Source organism: Neovison vison, chromosome 12 (genome assembly GCF_020171115.1).
Source record: "Neovison vison isolate M4711 chromosome 12, ASM_NN_V1, whole genome shotgun sequence".
Classification (NCBI taxonomy): domain Eukaryota; kingdom Metazoa; phylum Chordata; class Mammalia; order Carnivora; family Mustelidae; genus Neogale; species Neogale vison.
This window is the reverse complement of record NC_058102.1, coordinates 134,180,167-134,201,479: the sequence shown is the minus strand read 5'-3', so window position 1 is coordinate 134,201,479 and position 21,313 is coordinate 134,180,167. Positions and strand designations below refer to the sequence as shown.

The following is a 21,313-nucleotide window of genomic DNA, read 5'->3' as shown; positions in this document are numbered from 1 at the left end:
AATCTCTTCCAGTCCCGTCCATGTTGCTACAAAAGTTGGGTATTCATCCTTTCTGATGGAGGCATAATACTCCATAGTATATATGGACCACATCTTCCTTATCCATTCTTCCGTTGAAGGGCATCTTGGTTCTTTCCATAGTTTGGTGATCGTGGCCATTGCTGCTATAATCATTGGGGCACAGATGGCCCTTCTTTTCACGACATCTGTATCTTTGGGGTAAATACCCAGGAGTGCAATTGCAGGGTCATAGGGAAGCTCTATTTTTAATTTCTTGAGGAATCTCCACACTGTTCTCCAAAGAGGCTGCACCAACTTGCATTCCCACCAACAGTGGAAGAGGGTTCCCTTTTCTCCACATCCTCTCCAACACATGTTGTTTCCTGTTTTGTTAATTTTGGCCATTCTAACTGGTGTAAGGTGAAATCTCAATGTGGTTTTAATTTGGATCTCCCTGAGGGCTGGTGATGATGAACATTTTTTCATGTGTCTGATAGCCATTTGTAGGTCTTGATTGGAGAAGTGTCTGCTCATATGTTCTGCCAATTTCTTGATATGTTTGCCTGTTTCGTGTGTGAGTTTGAGGAGTTCATTATAGATCCTGGATATCAAACTTTTGTCTGCACTGTCATTTGCAAATATCTTCTCCCATTCCGTGGGTCGCCTCTTTGTTTTTTTGACTGTTTCCTTTGCTGTGCAGAAGTTTTTGATTTTGATGAAGTCCCAAAAGTTTATTTTCGCTTTTGTTTTCTTTGCCTTCAGAGACATATCTTGAAAGAAGTTGCTGTGGCTGATATCGAAAAGATTACTGCCTATGCTCTCCTCTAGGATTCTGATGGATTCCTGTCTCACACTGAGGTCTTTTATCCATTTTGAGTTGATCTTTGTGTACGGTGTAAGAGAATGGTTGAGTTTCATTCTTCTACATATAGCTGTCCCATTTCCCCAGCACCATTTATTGAAGAGACTGTCTTTTTTCCACGGTATATTTTTTCCTGCTTTGTCAAAGATTAAATGACCACAGAGTTGAGGGTCCATAGCTGGGCTCTCTACTCTGTTCCACTGGTCTATGTGTCTGTTTTTATGCCAGTACCATGCTGTCTTGGTGATCACAGCTTTGTGGTAAAGCTTGAAATCAGGTAACGTGATGCCCCCAGCTTTATTTTTGTTTTTCAACATTTCCTTAGCGATTCGGGGTCTCTTCTGTTTCCATACAGATTTTTAGGATTATTTGCTCCAGCTCTTTGAAGAATACCGGTGGAATTTTGATCTGAATGGCATTAAAAGTATAGATTGCTCTAGGCACTATAGACATTTTAACAATGTTTATTCTTTGATCCAAGAGCATGGAATGGTCTTCCATCTTTTTGTGTCTTCTTCAATTTCTTTCATGAGTGTTCTGTAGTTCCTCAAGTACAGATCCTTTACCTCTTTGGTTAGGTTTATTCCCAGGTATCTTATGGTTCTTGGTGCTCTAGTAAATGGAATCGATTCTCTAATTTCCCTTTCTGTAAATTCATTGTTAGTGTATAAGAAAGCCACTGATTTCTGTACACTGACTTTGTATTCTGCCACGTTGCTGTATTGCTGTATGAGTTCTAGTAGTTTGGGGGTGGAGTCTTTTGGGTTTTCCATATAAAGAATCATGTCATCTGCGAAGAGAGAGAGTTTGACTTCTTCATTACCAATTTGGATACATTTTATTTCTCTTTGTTGTCTGATTGCTGTTGCTAGGACTTCTAATACTATGTTGAACAAGAGTGGTGAATGTGGGCATCCTTGTCTTGTTCCTGATCTCAACGTGAAGGGTGCAAGCTTTTTCCCATTGAGGATGACATTTGCTGTGGGTATTTCATAGATAGATTTGATGAGGTTCAGGAATGTTCCCTCTATCCCTATACTTTGAAGCGTTTTAATCAGGAATGGATGCTGGATTTTGTCAAATGCTTTTTCTGCATCAATTGAGAGGACCATGTGGTTCTTCTCTCTTCTCATATTAATTTGTTGTATCACATTGGTTGATTTGCGAATGTTGAACCATCCTTGTAGCCCAGGGATGAATCCCACCTGGTCATGGTGGATAATCTTTTTAATGTGTTGTTGGATCCTGTTTGCTAGGATCTTGTTGAGAATTGTAGCATCCATATTCATCAGTGATATTGGTCTGAAATTCTCCTTTTTGGTAGGGTCTTTGCCTGGTTTGGGGATCAATGTAATGCTGGATTCATAGAAAGAGTCTGGAAGTTTTCCTTCTGCTTCAATTTTTTGGAACAGCTTCAGGAGAATAGGTGTTATTTCTTCTTTGAAAGTTTGGTAGAATTCCGCAGGGAATCCGTCAGGTCCTGGGCTCTTGTTTTTTGGGGAGGTTTTTGATCACTGCTTCAAACTCGTTACTAGATATTGGTCTATTCAGGTTGTCGATTTCTTCCTGGTTCAATTTTGGTAGTTTATAGTTTTTCAGGAATGCATCCATTTCATCTAGGTTGCTAAGCTTATTGGCATATAACTGTTGATAATAACTTCTGATGGTTGTTTCTACTTCCTTGGTTAGTAGTGATCTCTCCCTTTTCTTTTCTTTTTTTTTTTTTTTTTTGGTTTTTAAACTTTATTCATTGAGTTATCTTCCTATATGAAATCAACAAGCTCATTACCCTTAGAACATAATTTTTCTCAAAATATATAAAATGATATACATCAATGAAACTGTGCCTTGGGCACTTTACTTAAAAGAGGTTAAGTATTTTTTTTTCAATTTATTTATTTTCAGGAAAAACATTATTCATTATTTTTTCACCTCACCCAGTACTCCATGCAAGCTGTGCCCTCTATAATACCCACCACCTGGTACCCCAACCTCCCACCCCCCAGCCACTTCAAACCCCTCAGATTGTTTTTGAGTCCATAGTCTCTCATGGTTCACCTCCCCCCTTTTCATTCATAGTTTTATGAATTGGGCTTTCTCTCTTTTCTTTTGGATTAGTGTGCCCAATGTTTTATTGATCTTATTGATTCTTTCAAAAAACCAGCTTCTAGTTTCATTGATACATTCTACTGTATCTCTGGTTTCTACCTCATCGATCTCAGCTCTAATCTTGATGATTTCCCCTCTTATGTGTGGAGTTGGTTTGATTTGTTGTTGATTCTCCAATTCTTTTAGGTGTAGAGACAGCTGGTTATTCTGGATTTTTTCATTATTTTTGAGGGAGGCTTGGATGGCTATGTATTTCACCCTTAGGACTGCCTTTGCTGTATCCCATAGGTTTTGGACCGAAGTGTCTTCATTTTCATTGGTTTCCATGAATTGTTTCAGTTCTTCTTTGATCTCCTGGTTGATCCAAGCATTCTTTAGCAAGGTGGCCTTTAGCTTCCAGGTGTTTGAGTTCCTTCTGAACTTTTCCTTGTGATTGAGCTGCAGTTTCAAAGCATTGTAATCTGAGAATATGCAGGGAATCATCTCAGTCTTTTGGTATCAGTTGAGTCCTGATTTGTGACCCAGTATGTGGTGTATTCTGGAGGAGGTTTCATGTGCACTTGAGAATAATGAGTATTCTGTTGTTTTAGGGTGGAATGTTCTGCATATATCTTTGAGGTCCATCTGGTCCAATGTGTCATTCAATGCTCTTGTTTCTTTATTGATTTTCTGCTTTGATGATCTATTTCTGAGAGAGGTGTGTTAAGATCTCCTACGATTAGTGTATTCATATCAATAGGCCTCTTTATCTTGATTAACACTTTTGTTAAGTAATTGGCTGCTCCCATATTGGGAGCATAGATATTTACAATTGTTAGATCATCTTGGTGGATAGTCCCTTTAAGCATTATGTGGTGTCCTTCTTTATCTCTGACTACAGTCTTTAGTTTAAAGTCTAATTTCTATGATGTGAGAATCGCTACCCCAGCCTTCTTTTGAGGCCCATTGGCATGAAAAATGCTTCTCGTCCTTTCACTTTCAGTCTGGGTGTAACTTTAAGTTCAAAATGGGTCTCTTGTAGACAACATATGGATAGATCCTGTCATTTTATCCAATCTGCAACCCTGTGCCATTTTACGGGTGCATTTAGGCCATTCACATTGAGAGTGATTATTGATAGATACGTTTTTATCGACATTGTGTTACCTTTGAAGTCTTTCTTTCTGTAGACTGTCTCTATATTTCTGTTCAATGCTATTCTTAGTATTTTTCCTCTTTTATAGAACCCCCCTTAATATTTCCTGCAGTGTCAGCTTGGTGGTTGCATAGTCTTTTAAGCATTGCCGGTCTTGGAAACTCTTTATCTTTCCATCCATTTTGAATGTCAGTCTTGCTGGATAAAGTATTCTTGGCTGCATGTTCTTCTCATTTAGTGCCCTCAATATATCTTGCCAGCCTTTTCTGGCTTGCCAGGTCTCTGTGGACAGGTCTGACGTTATTCTGTTGGGTTTCCCTCTAAGTAAGGGAGCCTCTTTGCCCTAGTGGCTTTCCAGAGATTATACCTACAATTATAATTCCTCAATTTGACTATCAGGTGTCGTGATGTTTTTTTGGGATGTATAACCTTGGGTGGAGACCGTTCAGCCTCTAGTACATGAACGCTGGTTCCATTCGCGAGATTGGGAAAATTTTCATGAAGGACTTGTTCCACTATATCTTCTAGATTTCTTTCTTTCTCCTCCCCTTCAGGGATTCCAATAATTCTGATGTTGGACTGCTTCATGGCATCATTTATTTCCCTGATTCTGTTTTCGTGGTTTCTAAGCTGTTTGTTCCAGGCTTCCTTCTGATCCTTTCTATATGTTTGTCTTCCAGATCACCTATTCTATCTTCTGTCTCAGTTACCCTAGCTTTGAGAGAGTTTAGATTGGAACTCATTGAGAGCATTGTGAACCTCCTCCTTGGTAGCTTTAAGCTCTGCCCTAACATTGTGAACATCATCTCTCATCGCTTTCAGCTCAGCCCTAATCAATTCCGTTTGGTCATCCATGGATTTCTCCAACCTAGCTATTGCCTGGATAATTGTTAGCCTAAATTCTCTTTCTGACATATTGTCTATGTTGAGAGCCGTTGCCTCTGTTGCAGAAGGTCCATCCTCTGTATTTTTCTTCTGTTGGGCATTCCTCCTCCTAGTCATTTTGGTGGGAGAAGACTGAACAGATGTAGCTGGATGTATCAACTGTGGTGCAGTCAAGGTGCACCCTGGAACACTTCTGAGCAATCAGGATTCCCCACCCAAACTAGAGACAAAAGAAAAGAAAAAGAAAAAGAGAGAGAGAGAGAGGGAAGAAAGGGAAGATGAAAGAGAAGGTTCAACAAAAATGGTCCCCAAGGTAAGATTTATGAAGTAGACAAACAAAAACAGACAAACAAAAAGACTGATACAAGTATATGACAAGAGAAAAAAATATGCAAATAAAGGAAGAACCTCATCAAAAGGAACCCCAAGTGTAAGATTTATATGCAATCAGGACAAACACAAAAACACAGAAACACTGGTGGAAGAAAAAGATGGGAGAGTGGTTATAAGTTCTCAGTGTGCATGAGGAAGGTTGTTTTGATTCTTCCTGGATGTATCTTGATATCTTTGTTAAAGGATTCAACTTTCCTAAGATAAAGGGGGATTAAAAATTGGTTTACCTATAGGGGTAGTATTGATTGGGGAAAGGTAGTATTGATTCAAACTTACTTTGGAGTTTAACTCTGTATGAATATTAGAAGATAAAAATAAAAAGGAATAAACTAGGCTAAGCTAAACTAAAATTAAAAAAAAGAATTCAAAAAATTGAAATGCAAAAGGAAAACATAGGTGTATGTATCAAAAAGTTCAGCTTAGAAGGCGATTATGAAATTTGATGTACTGTACAGCTCGCTATGATGGTAAATAGGTTAAAAAATTACCTATGTATTAAAAAAAATGAACCAGAATAGTGGCAACGAGTGAAAAATAAAAGTTTTCCTATGAGTTAGTGGTTGTTCTCTTGTAGTCCTTTTTTTTGCCCCCTCTGTTTTTTCTTTCTTGGTATGTTTTCTGGGGGAAGGGTCTGCCACGTGGGTTTTCAGTCAATGATGTTCCCTGTGTTAAGTCCTCCCACCCACCTCAAGGGGGTGGGCTCTGAGGAAACTTTTTTTTCAGGCTTTTGTTCTTTGGCGGTTTTTATGTTTGTTCACTTTTTTTTCTCTCTCTCTCACTTTGACTGCTTTTGATGGTTTTTGTAGTTTTAGAGGAAAGCAAACCACACCCTGATCTCCCTCTCAGAGAGAAGCCTCAGTCTGGGTGCAGAGCCTAAATAAGTTTCCCCTTGGCTGCTGGCAGAGCAGGTTCCGAGTCGCGGTCCCTGGGGATGTAGGATCTTTTGCTTGTACCTTAAGCCAAGGCCGTGGCAGCTGTCTGGGCAGCTCCAGACCACCAGAGAGGGTCCAAGCAGCAATAGCACACTGAGATTTTCCCGCTGGCCAGGGCTGGGAGTGCCTGGTCTTTCTGGGTCTAAGAACGCCCGGCTTGTGCGCACCAATTTCAGGGGAGACTGTGGGTTGCGCGCGGGTCTCAGGCTCTGAGAATGGGGTGCAGGTCCTAAAGCACCAGGCTAGGCCCTCCGCGAACCTCTCTGGGGGGAGAGTTTGGTCTGAAAGAATGGCGCGTATCAAAGGGCACCGGCCGGGCCTTTGTATCTCTCTCAGGGGAGTATCTCAGACTCTATAGCAGGGCTCCATGTTCTGTCGCCCAGCGCGGCTCCCATCCCCTCACAGGAAATGGACCCCACGCATTCTCGGGTGTGCTGGCGGCTTAGGGACCAAGAGCTGGTTTCTCCGCCGCACTCTCTCTGCCTCAGCACCAGGGGAGGCTGTCCTGGGACTGGGGACTTAAGCCCCTGTCCCTAGCCACCCCGATTCCCACAATTTCCCCCTGCAATCCTTTGCTCTTTTGAAGTGCTTTCAACCAGTCTCTAAGTTAATGCTGGTCCCCAGACGCAGGGCACTCTCGCTTGATTGGGGTATTACTTTCCAACCAGTCACCTCTGGTGGCTCCCTCCCACTTTTGTTTATCTTCTGATATCAGTCTACCGTTCCCACTCAGCTTTACCTGCCCACTGGCATCTTCTGCCCCTGTAGAGATCCAGACGTGTAATCTCAGGCTGATTTCATGGGTGATCAGAGTTCTTTGGTAGGTAATCAGCTCACTTTGGGGTATAGGCTGAAAAGACGCCTCTTCCTACTTCCCCGCCATCTTGTCCCCCCTTCCTTATGATTTTAATAACACTTTCTTTTCTAGCTTATTATAAAAATATAATATGGAATACATATAACAAACAAAACTCAGGCTAATTAACTGTTTTTGTAAAAGTTAGTTTTCTGGTCAATAGCAGATTAGTACTCAAGTGCCTGGGGAGTCAAAAGTTATTCACATATTTCTGACTGCAAATGGTCAGTGCCCTTAATCCCTGCAATTATTCAAGGGTCAACTGTATTAGAGTTGTCTGATTATCAAGGTTGTACAGTAGTTATGTGGAATGTACTGACTTGTAGGATATAAATGCTATGGGAATCAGGCATAATTTAACAATTGTCTTGCAAATGGTTCTGGGGTAAAAGTTTTTTTTTTCTTCTAATTTTAAGACTCTTTGTCTTAAAATTAATGTCTGTCTAAATCTCTAGGTTCATATGTAGTAATAAAAATTGGAAAATACCAAAAAGTTCTCAATTAACATGACTGAAGTATTCATGAAAACTTGGTTGGTTGGGTGCTGTTTAGAAAGCTGGTATTTGGGCAGCCTGAAGCATGTAAAACCCAATAATGCTGATTTCCACATTAAAAAAAAATCTGCTTAAAAGTTAATTAGCTACCAAGAAACATAGCTAAAATATTATATAAACTTTCATTACACACATGATCCAAAAATATTTTCCTTTAAGAAAGATTTTTGCATATCATCCATTTAATAGGAAACTATTAAAATGTTGTATAAACATCCAGTAAATAAATTTCTACTATTTATGTTTCAGATGCTATACTTTTTCTTCAGAAACTCTGAGTATTCTCTGTGTGATTTCAGTACGTCATCACAATTTATATGACTTTCAAAAGTAGATTCTAAAGAGGTGGTCCCACCAGATGAGCCTGATTCAAATTCAGCAGCACCTGAAAAGAAAAGGAATTACAGTCTTTATCTAAAATACTTCATTCTTAACTAAAAGTTATTAAAAAAACAAAGTTGAAGCTTTATGAGTGTTATGAAGAATGAAAAACATCTAATACAACTACAATATAAAATACAAGATTACTTTTAAATCTATTTTGCTCACAGTTGCCCACTGAGGTAATTGCTATTGTGGATAAATATCAGAGCTTCTGTTTTTCTCATTACAAGATGATAACAGAGCCCACCCGTGAACAATCATGTACAACAGACTGAAAAAAATCAAACAGGCAATTTTCAGAGTTGAACATAAGAACGTACAGAAGGAAAACCCTAGTTTTCTATGAATATTGTCTGCTTTTTGGTGGAGGGGATATGTAAGCTGATACCTGAAGGACAGGGAAGAAGCATGCCAGGTGGAGGGAAGACGCATATACAAAGAACATACACAGAGAGTGAGGAAGAACACTTGTGGAATTGCAAGTAGTCAATGCTGAAGAGGTGCAAGAGCAAAGCAGCAGAGTAGGGTAAATGTTAGCGATAGAGAAGGCTGAAAAATCTGACAAGAACCAAACTGATGTGGGTGTTTTTATTCCATGTATGGAGCTTGGAATTTTATCCAATGGCAAAAGGTAAATCAATGACAAAATCAACGACTGGAGGTTTAAATGTCACCTGTCAAGTGACGGCTATTTGAACTATAATTGCTTAAGTAAGTATCACCTAAGACAAGACTGCTTTTTTTCTTTTTTTAAAAATTTTGGTTTTATATCATTAGCAGAAATAAGGATTTAAGAAAGTCCTCATAGGGGCACGTGGGTGGCTCAGTGGGTTAAAGCCTCTTCCTTGGGCTCGGGTCATGATCCCAGGGTCCTGGGATAGAGCCCCACGTTGGGCTCTCTGCTTAGTGGGGAGCCTGCTTCTCCCTCTCTCTGTGCCTGCCTATCTGCCTACTTGTGATCTCTCTGTCAAATAAACAAAATCTTAAAAAAAAAAAGAAAGTCCTCATATTCAGGTTGACAGTTCCAGAGGGATGGCAGAAGTGAAGGAAGATTACAGCTTGAAATAACATATAAATAGACATTTGGAGATTTTTTTTTAAGTCTGAAAAATGATGACTAAATGAGGAATAAGTATGTTCCTCATTATGTTTATGTTTTACATTTTTATTAGATATATATATTAAAAAAATTAACATAGTACCTATTATCCAAACAATAGAAAGCAATGGATTTACCATTCATAGTTTATTTCAGATATCAATGACCATCTTAATTCAGAAATTTGGCAACATACCTTCTTCTAGTTCTCTAGTTATATTTTTTTCCAACTCTTGCTGCCTCTGAAATAAGTCAAATATTTATAATGTTCAAGTTAAACAAGACACATAATTGTAGGAATTATATATAGCTTATGAAATGTGAACTTAAAATAACACTATTAGAGATTAAAACTAAGTTAGGGATTGCTTAAATAGAAAGATAATCACATAAATAAAATAAATCCCTACTTATTTTAATCTTAGGTAACAGAAGAAAGAGATATAACACTATTTAGATAAATCTGAGAAAAAGTACAATTAATATTGGTCTATTAAATATACGTAATTTCTGGGAGAAGAGGAATATGGCAGAGGCATAGGGGGCCATAGTTTTGTCCAGTCCCTGGAATTCAGCTAGATAGCTTTCAAATCATTCTGAACACCTGTGAACTCAATCTGAGATCTAAGAAAAGAACTGTGATAATTCTACAAATAGAAAAGTGACCACATTCTGCAAGGTAGGAGGTGTGGAGTGGAGAAATGAATCCAAGGTGATACATGGGAAGATAAATTGTTGGGGGGATGCATAGACTGCTTATCAGAAAGTGATATAGTAGTGGTGTGCAAACAGGAACTTTTTTGTTTTTGTTTTTTTGTTAAGAGATTTTATTTATTTGAGAGAGAGAGAGAGACCACACGCACAAAGGGAGAAGCTGACTCTCCACCGAGCAGGGAGCCCAGTGGTGGGGCTTGATCCCAGACCATAACTTGAGACAAGAGCACAAACAGGAACTTTTATACGTATAATCTGATGAGGGACATCCCTGCTTGAAAAGCACTCAGGTGGAGAAGTGGGGTAGAATCCTAGGTAGAACTGCCTGATCTCGGGATCCCCGGGGTCACACAGAATGGGGTGCCTGAGTATGGGAGAGTTCCCAGGAGTTTCAGCAGGGAAACCAGCTGCAATCAAAGAGCGGAGGAGGGGGCTTTCAGCTCAGTGTTGCCATTAACCACAAACCCCAGACCATTGGGTAACCACTCTCAGAGCAGGGCCAAACATGCAGAAGAACCAGGACAAGACCTCCTCCCTCCCCCTAGAGGACTGGCATGAATGCAGCCACAGAAGACTGCAAAGTTTAGATACTCCAAAGGGGGTTGCATGGCTGAGATAAAAATGCTCAAAGGCTGGGTGTACACAGAGTGCATACAGAAACCAGGGAGACGAGAGTGTTTGACAGTTCTTCTGTGAGGGCACACTGAAGAGTGGAGGGTGCCTGCTTTCAGCTCAAGGGCTGGACACTGGGAGGCTCACATTTTTATTCTAATCCTCTCAAGCAGTGCAGAAAACCAGCAGGGAATGAAAGCCACAAAGAGGAATCTGGAGGCCCTAAATTAGCCTGGAACCCTGGCAAGGGCAGTGCAATACCATCAGGGCAAAGACCTCTGAGAATTAGCGCAACAGGCCCCTCCCCCAGAAAATCAGCAAGAACTTCCTGCTAGGATCAAGTTTAAGGAATCACAGACAACTGCAAAACTCTAGTGCTGGGGGAAAATACTATATAGAATCCGTGGCTCCTTAAACTTTCAAGTTTAATTTTCTTTTTCTTTTTCCATTACAATCAATTTCTCATTTTATCAACTCAGGTTTTTTAAACATTTTTAATTTTAATTTTTATAGTTACATCCTATCCTTTCATAGTGCTTAAATTTATTTTTGCATATATATATATATATTTTTCTTTCTTTACAATTCTGGGATGTAGTTTCCTCTAAGAAACAGACCAAAATATACCCAGAATCTAGTGTATTGCTCTGTTCTCATCACCTGTCTGATTATATTTTTGCTTTGTAAATTTTTATTTAATTAATTAATTTATTTATTTATTTTGGTTTATAAAGATTATAGAGATTTGGTTTATAGAGATTATATTTCTCTGGGGTTGTTGTTGTTATTTTAGTATTTTGTTCTCTCATTTTCTATTCTTCTCTAGACAGAATGACTAGATGGAAAAACTCACCTGAAATAAGAGAACAGGAGGTACGACTGTCAGTTACCTAATCAGTATGGATATAACTAAATGGCAGAATTAGAGTTTAGGATAACAAGTATAAAAATACTAGCTGGGCTTGAACGAAGCACAAAAGACACTGGAGAATCCCTTTCTGGAGAAATAAAAGAACAAAAATATTACCAAGTTGAAATCAAAAGGTTATTAATGGGATGCAATAAAAAAAAATGGAGGCTTTACTTCTGGAAACAGTATGGAGGTTCTCCAAGAGTTAAATATATGATCTAGTAATTGTACTGCAAGGTATTTTCCCCAAAGATGCAAACATACTGATCTGAAGGGGCACCTGGACACCAATGTTTATAGAAGCAATCTCCAAAATAGACTAACTGTGGAAACAGCCCAAATGTCCATCAACAGATGAATGGATAAAGAAGATGTGGTCGGGGAGGAGTCAAGATGGCGGAGAAGTAGCAGGCTGAGACTACCTCAGCTAGCAGGAGATCAGCTAGAGAGCTTATCTAAAGAGTGCAAACACCTGCAAATCCATCGGCAGATCAAAGAGAAGAAGAACAGCAATTCTAGAAAGAGAAAAACCACCACTTTCTGAAAGGTAGGACTGGCAGAGAAGTGAATCCAAAGCGCCGGGAAGATAGACCCTGGGGGGAGGGGCCGGCTCCCGGCAAGCGGCGGAGCGACGGAGCACAAAATCGGGACATTTAAAAGTCTGTTCCGCTGAGGGACATCGCTCCAGAGGCTAAACCGGGGCGAAGCCCACGCGGGTTCAGCATGACCTCAGGTATCGCAGGGTCACAGAAGGATCGTGGGTGTCTGAGTGTCACAGAGCTTGCGGGTATTGGAGCGGGAAAGCCGGCTACAGAGACAGAGCCAACAGTAAGCTCGCAGTTCGGGGTTACCTTGAACCGGTCGCAGGCTCGGTGAGCTCGGAGTGCAGCCGGAGGTCAGGCAGACGGGAGTTACTGGGTGCTGTTCTCTGAGGGCGCACTAAGGAGTGGGGCCCCGGGCTCTCCGCTCCTCCAGGCCAGAGACCAGGAGGCCGCCATTTGTATTCCCGTCCTCCGGAACTCTACGGAAAGCGCTCAGGGAACAAAAGCTCCTGAAAGCAAACCCGAGCGGATTACTCAGCTCGGCCCCTGGTAAGGGTGGTGCAGTTCCGCCTGGGGCAAAGACACTTGAGAATCACTACACCAGGCCCCTCCCCCAGAAGATCAACAAGAAATCCAGCCAAGACCAAGTTCACCTACCAAGGAGTGCAGTTTCAATACCAAGGAGAGCAGTAGAATTCCAGAGGAGGAGAAAGCGAAGCACGGAACTCATGGCTTTCTCCCTGTGATTTTTGAGTCTTGCAGTTAAAGTAATTTTTTTCTTTTTCATTTTTTTCTCTTCTTTTCTTAATTTTTCTTAACTTTGGCCCTTTTCATTTTTAATGTTTTTTAACTAGTTTATCTAATATATATATATTTTCTTTTTCATACTTTTCTTTATTCGTTTTCTTTTTTAATTCCATTTTATTTTCCTTTCTTTTTTTTGAACCTCTTTTTATCCCTTCTCCCCACTCACGATTTGGGATCTCTTCTGATTTGGTTAAAGCATATTTTCCTGGGGTTGTTGCCACCCTTTTAGTATTTTACTTGCTCCTTCATATACTCTTATCTGAACAAAATGACAAGGCAGAAAAATTTACCACAAAAAAAAAGAACAAGAGGCAGTACCGAAGGCTAGGGACCTAATCAATACAGACATTGGTAATATGTCAGATCTAGAATTCAGAATGACAATTCTCAAGGTTCTAGCCGGGCTCAAAAAAGACATGGAAGATATCAGAGAAACCCTCTCCAGAGATATAAAAGCACTTTCTGGAGAAATAAAAGAACTAAAATCTAACCAAGTTGAAATCAAAAAACTATTAATGAGGTTCAATAAAACATGGAGGCTCTCACTGCTAGGATAAATGAGGCAGAGGAAAGAATTAGCGAAATAGAAGACCAAATGACAGAGAATAAAGAAGCTGAGCAAAAGAGGGACAAACAGCTACTGTACCACGAGGGGAGATTCGAGAGATAAGTGACATCATAAGATGAAACAACATTAGAATAATTGGGATTCCAGAAAAAGAAAGAGAGAGGGTAGCAGAAGGTATACTGGAGACAATTATTGGGGAGAATTTCCCCAATATGGCAAAGGGAACGAGCATCAAAATTCAGGAGGTTCAGAGAACGCCCCTCAAAATTAATAAGAAGAGGCCCACACCACGTCACCTGATAGTAAAATTTACAAGTCTTAGTGACAAAGAGAAAATCCTGAAAGCAGCCTGGGAAAAGAAGTCTGTAACATACAATGGCAATACAATGGCACTAAATTCATATCTCTCAATAGTTACCCTGAATGTTAATGGGCTAAATGCCCCAATCAAAAGACACAGGGTATCAGAATGGATAAAAAAACAAAGCCCATCTATATGTTGCCTCCAAGAAACTCATTTTAAGCCCTAAGACACCTCCAGAGTTAAAGTGAGGGGATGGAAAAGAATTTACCATGCTAATGGACATCAGAAGAAAGCAGGAGTGGCAATCCTTATATCAGATCAATTAGATTTTAAGCCAAAGACTATAGTAAGAGATGAGGAAGGACACTATATCATACTCAAAGGGTCTGTCCAAAGAGAAGATCTAACAATTTTAAATATCTATGCCCCCAACATGGGAGCAGCCAACTATATAAACCAATTAATAACAAAATCAAAGAAACACATCAAAAATAATATAATAATAGTAGGGGACCTTAACACTCCCCTCACTGAAATGGACAGATCATCCAAGCAAAAGATCAACAAGGAAATAAAGGCCTTAAACGACACACTGGACCAGATGGACATCACAAATATATCCAGAACATTTCATCCCAAAGCAACAGAATATACAATCTTCTATAGTGCACATGGAACATTCTCCAGAACAGATCACATCCTCGGTCCTAAATCAGGACTCAACCAGTATCAAAAGATTGGGATCATTCCCTGCATATTTTCAGACCACAATGCCCTAAAACTAGAACTCAGTCACAAGAGGAAATTTGGAAAGAACCCAAATACATGGAGACTAAACAGCATCCTTCTAAAGAATGAATGAGTCTAACAGGAAACTGAAGTAGAATTGATAAAATTCATGGAAACAAATGATAATGAAAACACAATGGTTTAAAATCTGTGGGACACAGCAAAGGCAGTCCTAAGAGGAAAATGTATAGCAATACAAGCCTTTCTCAAGAAACAAGAAAGTTCTCAAATATACAACCTAACCTTACACCTAAAGGAGCGGGAGAAAGAACAACAAAGAAAGCCTAAACCCAGCAGGAGAAGAGAAATCATAAAGATCAGGGCAGAAATCAATGAAATAGAAACTAAAAAAACAATAGAACAAATCAACGAAATTAGAAGCTGGTTCTTTGAAAGAATTAATAAGATTGATAAACCCCTGGCCAGACTTATCAAAAAGAAAAGAGAAAGGACCCAAATAAATAAAATCATGAATGAAAGAGGAGAGATCACAACTAACACCAAAGAAATACAAACGATTATAAGAACATACTATGAGCACTCTACGCCAACAAATTTGACAATTTGGAAGAAATGGATGCATTCCTAGAAACATATAAACTACCACAACTGAACCAGGAAGAAATAGAAAGCCTGAACAGACCCATAACCAGTAAAGAGATTGAAACAGTCATTAAAAATCTCCAAACAAAAGCCCAGGGCCAGACAGCTTCCCGGGGGAATTCTACCAAACATTTAAAGAAGAATTAATTCCTATTCTCCTGAAACGGTTCCAAAAAATAGAAATGGAAGGAAAACTTCCAAACTCATTTTATGAGGCCAACATCACCTTGATCCCAAAACCAGACAAGGATCCCATCAAAAAAGAGAGCTATAGACCAATATCCTTGATGAACACAGATGCGAAAATTCTCACCGAAATACTAGCCTATAGGATTCAACAGTACAATAAAAGGATTATTCACCACGACCAAGTGGGATTTATTCCAGGGCTGTAAGGTTGGTTCAACATCTGCAAATCAGTCAGTGTGATACAACACATCAAGAAAAGAAAGAACAAGAACCATATGATACTATCAATAGATGCTGAAAAAGCAATTGACAAAGTACAGCATCCCTTCCTGATCAAAACTCTTTAAAGTGTAGGGATAGAGAGCACACACCTCAATATCATCAAAGCCATCTATGAAAAACCCACCGCAAATATCATTCTCAATGGAGAAAAACTGAAAGCTTTTCCGCTAAGGTCAGGAACACGGCAGGGATGTCCATTATCACCACAGCTATTCAACACAGTACTAGAAGCCCTAGCCTCAGCAATCAGACAACAAAAGGAAATTAAAGGCATCCAAATCGGTAAGGAAGAAGTCAACTATCACTCTTCACAGATGATATGATACTATATGTGGAAAACCCAAAAGACTCCACTCCAAAGCTGCTAGAACTTGTACAGGAATTCAGTAAAGTGTCAGGATATAAAATCAATGCACAGAAATCAGTTGCATTTCTATACACCAACAACAAGACAGAAGAAAGAGAAATTAAGGAGTCAATCCCATTTACAATTGCACCCCAAACCATAAGATACCTAGGAATAAACCTAACCAAAGAGGCAAAGAATCTATACTCAGAAAACTATAAAGTACTCATGAAAGAAATTGAGGAAGACACAAAGAAATGGAAAAATGTTCCATGCTCCTGGATTTGAAGAATAAATATTGTGAAAATGTCTATGCTACCTAAAGCAACCTACACATTTAATGCAATTCCTATCAAAGTACCATCCATCTTTTTCAAAGAAATGGAACAAATAACCCTTAATATTTATATGGAACCAGGAAAGACCTCGAATAGCAAAAGGAATATTGAAAAAGAAAGCCAAAGTTGGTGGCGTCACAATTCCAGACTTCAAGCTCTATTACAAAGCTGTCATCATCAAGACAGCATGGTATTGGCACAAAAACAGACACGTAGATCAATGGAACAGAATAGAGAGCCCAGAAATAGACCATCAACTCTATGGTCAACTAATCTTCGACAAAGCAGGAAAGAATGTCCAATGGAAAAAAGACAGCCTCTTCAATAAATGGTGTTGGGAAAATTGGACAGCCACATGCAGAAAAATGAAATTGGACCTTTTCCTTACACCACACATGAAAATAGACTCAAAATGGATTAAGGACATCAATGTGAGAAAGGAATCTATCAAAATCCTTGAGGAGAACACAGGAAGCAACCTCTTCGACCTCAGCCACAGCAACATCTTCCTAGGAACATCGCCAAAGGCAAGGGAAGCAAGGGCAAAATGAACTATTGGGATTTCATCAAGATCAAAAGCTTTTTCACAGCAAAGGAAACAGTTAACAAAATCAAAAGACAACTGAAAGAATGGGAGAAGATATTTGCAAACGACATATCAGAAAAAGGACTAGTGTCCAAAATCTATAAAGAGCTTAGCAAACTCAACACCCAAAGAACAAATAATCCAATCAAGAAATGGACAGAGGACATGAACAGACATTTCTGCAAAGAAGACATCCAGATGGCCAACAGACACATGAAAAAGTGCTCCATATCACTCGGCATCAGGGAAATACAAATCAAAACCACAATGAGATATCACCTCACACCAGTCAGAATGGCTAAAATCAACAAGTCAGGAAATGACAGATGCTGGCGAGAATGCGGAGAAAGGGGAACCCTCCTACACTGTTGGTGGGAATGCAAGCTAGTGCAACCACTCTGGAAAACAGCATGGAGGTTCCTCAAAATGTTGAAAATAGAACTGCCCTATGACGCAGCAAGTGCACTACTGGGTATTTACCCTAAAGATACAAACGTAGTGATCCAAAGGGGCACGTGCACCCGAATGTTTATAGCAGCAATGTCCACAATAGCCAAACTATGGAAAGAACCTAGATGTGCATCAACAGATGAATGGATAAAGAAGATGGGGTATGGGGTGCCTGGGTGGCTCAGTGGGTTAAGCCACTGTCTTCGGCTCAGATCATAGTCTCAGGGTCCTGGGATCGAGTCCCGCATCAGGCTCTCTGCTCAGCAGGGAGCCTGCTTCCCTCTCTCTCTCTCTGCCCGCCTCTCCATCCTCTTGTGATTTCTCTCTGTCAAATAAGTACACAAAATCTTTAAAAAGAAAAAAAGAAGAAGTGGTATATATACACAATGGAATACTATGCAGCCATCAAAAGAAATGAAATCTTGCCATTTGCGACAACATGGATGGAACTAGAACGTATCATGCTCAGCGAAATAAGTCAAGCAGAGAAAGACAACTATCATATGATCTCCCTGATATGAGGAAGTTGTGATGCAACATGGGGGCTTAAGTGGGTAGGAGAAGAATAAATGAAACAAGATGGGATTGGGAGGGAGACAAACCATAAGTGACTCTTAATCTCACAAAACAAACTGAGGGTTGCTTGGGGCAGGGGGGTTGGGAGAAGGGGGGTGGGGTTATGGACATTGGGGAGGGTATGTGCTTTGGTGAGTGCTGTGAAGTGTGTAAACCTGGCGATTCACAGACCTGTACTCCTGGGGATAAAAATATATGTTTATAAAAAATAAAAAAATTTAATAAGAAAAAGAAGATGTCTCCATCAGAAAGGATGAATACCCAACTTTTGTAGCAACATGGACGGGACTGGAAGAGATTATGCTGAATGAAATAAGTCAAGCAGAGAGAGTCAATTATCATATGGTTTCACTTATTTGTGGAGCATAACAAATAGCATGGAGGACAAGGGGTGTTAGAGAGGAGTAGGGAATTTGGGTAAATTGGAAGGGGAGGTGAACCATGAGAGACTATGGACTCTGAAAAACAGTCTGACCGGTTTGAAGTGGCGGGGGAGGTTGGGGTACCAGGTGGTGGGTATTATAGAGGGCACGGCTTGCATGGAGCACTGGGTGTGGTGAAAAAATAATGAATAATGTTTTTCTGAAAATAAATAAATCGAAAAAAAAATTAAAAAAAAGATGTGGTGTATTACAAATGAAATATTACAAAGCCATCAAAAAGGATGAACTCTTAACAATTTACATTGATGTGGATGGAAACGGAGCGTACTATACTGAGAGAAATAAGTCAATCACAGAAAGGCAATTATCATATTGTTTCATACATATGGGGAATATAAGAAAAAGTGCATAGAATCATAGGGGAAGGTAGGGAAAACTAAATGGAAGAAATCAAAGAGGGAGACAAATCATGATGAGAGACTCTTAACTATTGGAAACAGACATTTGCTGAAGGGGAGGTGGGATGGGGGTAGGGGTAATTGGGTGATGGGCATGAAGGAGGGCATGTGATGTGTAGAGCTCTGGGTATTACATACAACTGATGGTTAACTGAACACTATATCTGAAACTGATATATCATATATCAGCTAATTGAATAGAAATTTTAAAAAATTCATCACGTACATAATGGGTAATGGAGAAATAAAACCCTACTTATCTTTTACACACTTACTGAGCTATAATTAACTAATAAATATTAACTATTTCAAATTTTAAAAATTGGAGGCTCTAACTGCTAGGATAAATGACACAGAAAGGAGAAGTAGTGACAAAGAAGACAAAATGATGGAGAATAAAGAAGTTGAGAAAAAAAAGAGAGATAAACAATTACTGGATCAGTAATTCAAGGGGAGGGGAGAATTCAAGAGATAAGTGATACCATAAAGCAAAACAATATTAGAATACTGGGATCCCAGAAGAGGAGGAAAGGGTGTGTGGAAGAAGGTATATCTGAGAAATTACAGCAGAGAACATCTATAACCCGTGGAAGAAAAAAGTCATTCAAATCCAGGAGGCACAGGGAAACCCCTTCAATTTCAATAAGAATAGGCCAACACTTTGATATATAGTAGTGAAGCTTGCAAATTTCAGAGAAAAAGAGAAAATCCAGAGAGCAGCTCAGGACATGCCAGAAAGGACTGGCATGGTATAGTCAGGGTGCTAAACCAGAAAAATATGCAGCCAAGAATACGTTACCAGCAAGGCTGTCATTCAAAATAGAAGGAGAGATAAAGAGTTCCCAGGACAGAAAGAAATTAAAAAATTTGTGACCTCCACACCAGCCCTGCAAGAAATACTAAAGGGAATCCTGCAAGCAAAGAGAGAGCCCCAAAGTGTCATAGACCAGAAAGGAATAGAGACAATGTACAGAAACAATGATGATACAGGTAATACAATGGCACTCAATTCATATCTTTCAATAGTTAGCCTGAAAGTAAATGGGCCACATTCCCCAATCCAAAGACACAAGGTATCAGATTGGATAAAAAAGCAAGACCCATCAATATGCTCCCTGCAAGAGACTCATTTTAGACCCAATAACACCTCCAGATTGAAAGTGAGGGGTGGAAAACCATTTACTGTGCTAATGGACATCAAAAGAAAGCTGGGCTGGCAATCCTTTTATCAAATTAGATTTTTTTTCAATTTATTTATTTTCGGAAAAACATTATTCATTATTTTTTCACCACACCCAGTGCTCCATGCAAGCCGTGCCCTCTATAGTACCCACCACCTGGTACCCCAACCTCCCCCCCCGCCACTTCAAACCCCTCAGATTGTTTTTTCAGAGTCCATAGTCTCTCATGGTTCACCTCCCCTTCCAATTTACCCAAATTCCCTACTCCTCTCTTACACCCCTTGTCCTCCATGCTATTTGTTATGCTCCACAAATAAGTGAAACCATATGATAATTGACTCTCTCTGCTTGACTTATTTCACTCAGCAGAATCTCTTCCAGTCCCGTCCATGTTGCTACAAAAGTTGGGTATTCATCCTTTCTGATGGAGGCATAATACTCCATAGTGTATATGGACCACATCTTCCTTATCCATTCGTCCGTTGAAGGGCATCTTGGTTCTTTCCATAGTTTGGCGACTGTGGCCATTGCTGCTATAAACATTGGGGTACAGATGGCCCTTCTTTTCACGACATCTGTATCTTTGGGGTAAATACCCAGGAGTGCAATGGCAGGGTCATAGGGAAGCTCTATTTTTAAATTCTTGAGGAATCTCCACACTGTTCTCCAAAGAGGCTGCACCAACTTGCATTCCCACCAACAGTGGAAGAGGGTTCCCCTTTCTCCACATCCTCTCCAACACATGTTGTTTCCTGTTTTGTTAATTTTGGCCATTCTAACTGGTGTAAGGTGATATCTCAATGTGGTTTTAATTTGAATCTCCCTGAGGGCTAATGATGATGAACATTTTTTCATGTGTCTGATAGCCATTTGTATGTCTTCATTGGAGAAGTGTCTGTATCAAACTAGATTTTAAGCCAAAGGCCATCATAAGAGATGTGGAAGGACGCTATCATAATTAAAGGGTCTCTCCAAAAAGAAGATCTAACAATTGTCAAGATTTATGCCCCAACATGGGAGCAGTCAATTACATAAGCCAACTAATAACAAAATTAAAGAAACACATCGAACATGATACAATAAATAGTAGGAGACTTTTACACCTCACTCACTGCAATGGACCAGTCATCTAAGCAGATCAACAAGGACACAAGGGCTTTGAATGACACACTGGACCAGATGGGCTTCACAGATATATTCAGAGCATTCCATCTTAAAGCCACAGAATACACATTCTTCTCCAGTGCACATGGAGCTTTCTCCAAAAGAGATCACATACTGGGTCACAAATCAGGTTTCAACCGGTACCAAAAGTCTGTGATCATTCCCTGCATATTTCCAGACCACAGTCCCTTGAAACTTGAACTCAATCACAAGAGGAAATTTGGGAAAAACTAAAAAACATGGACTCTAAAGAGCATCCTATTAAAGAATGCATGGGTCAACCAGGAAATTAACAAACAAGT

At 39.8% G+C, this 21,313-nt stretch overlaps 1 protein-coding gene across 1 annotated transcript in view; it reads right to left on the bottom strand.

Annotated features, from left to right (window-relative positions):
• Window positions 1-7,890: 7,890 nt before the first annotated feature.
• LOC122891043 (ankyrin repeat domain-containing protein 26-like) overlaps window positions 7,891-21,313 on the bottom strand; it is a 117,337-nt gene continuing 103,914 nt past the window's right edge. The window contains exons 20-21 of the mRNA XM_044226424.1: window positions 9,406-9,451; window positions 7,891-8,111 (exon numbers count right to left, since the gene is read on the bottom strand). Coding sequence (XP_044082359.1) covers window positions 7,972-8,111; window positions 9,406-9,451 — 186 coding nt within the window. The 3' untranslated portion in view covers window positions 7,891-7,971. The remainder of the gene's footprint in view (window positions 8,112-9,405; window positions 9,452-21,313) is intronic.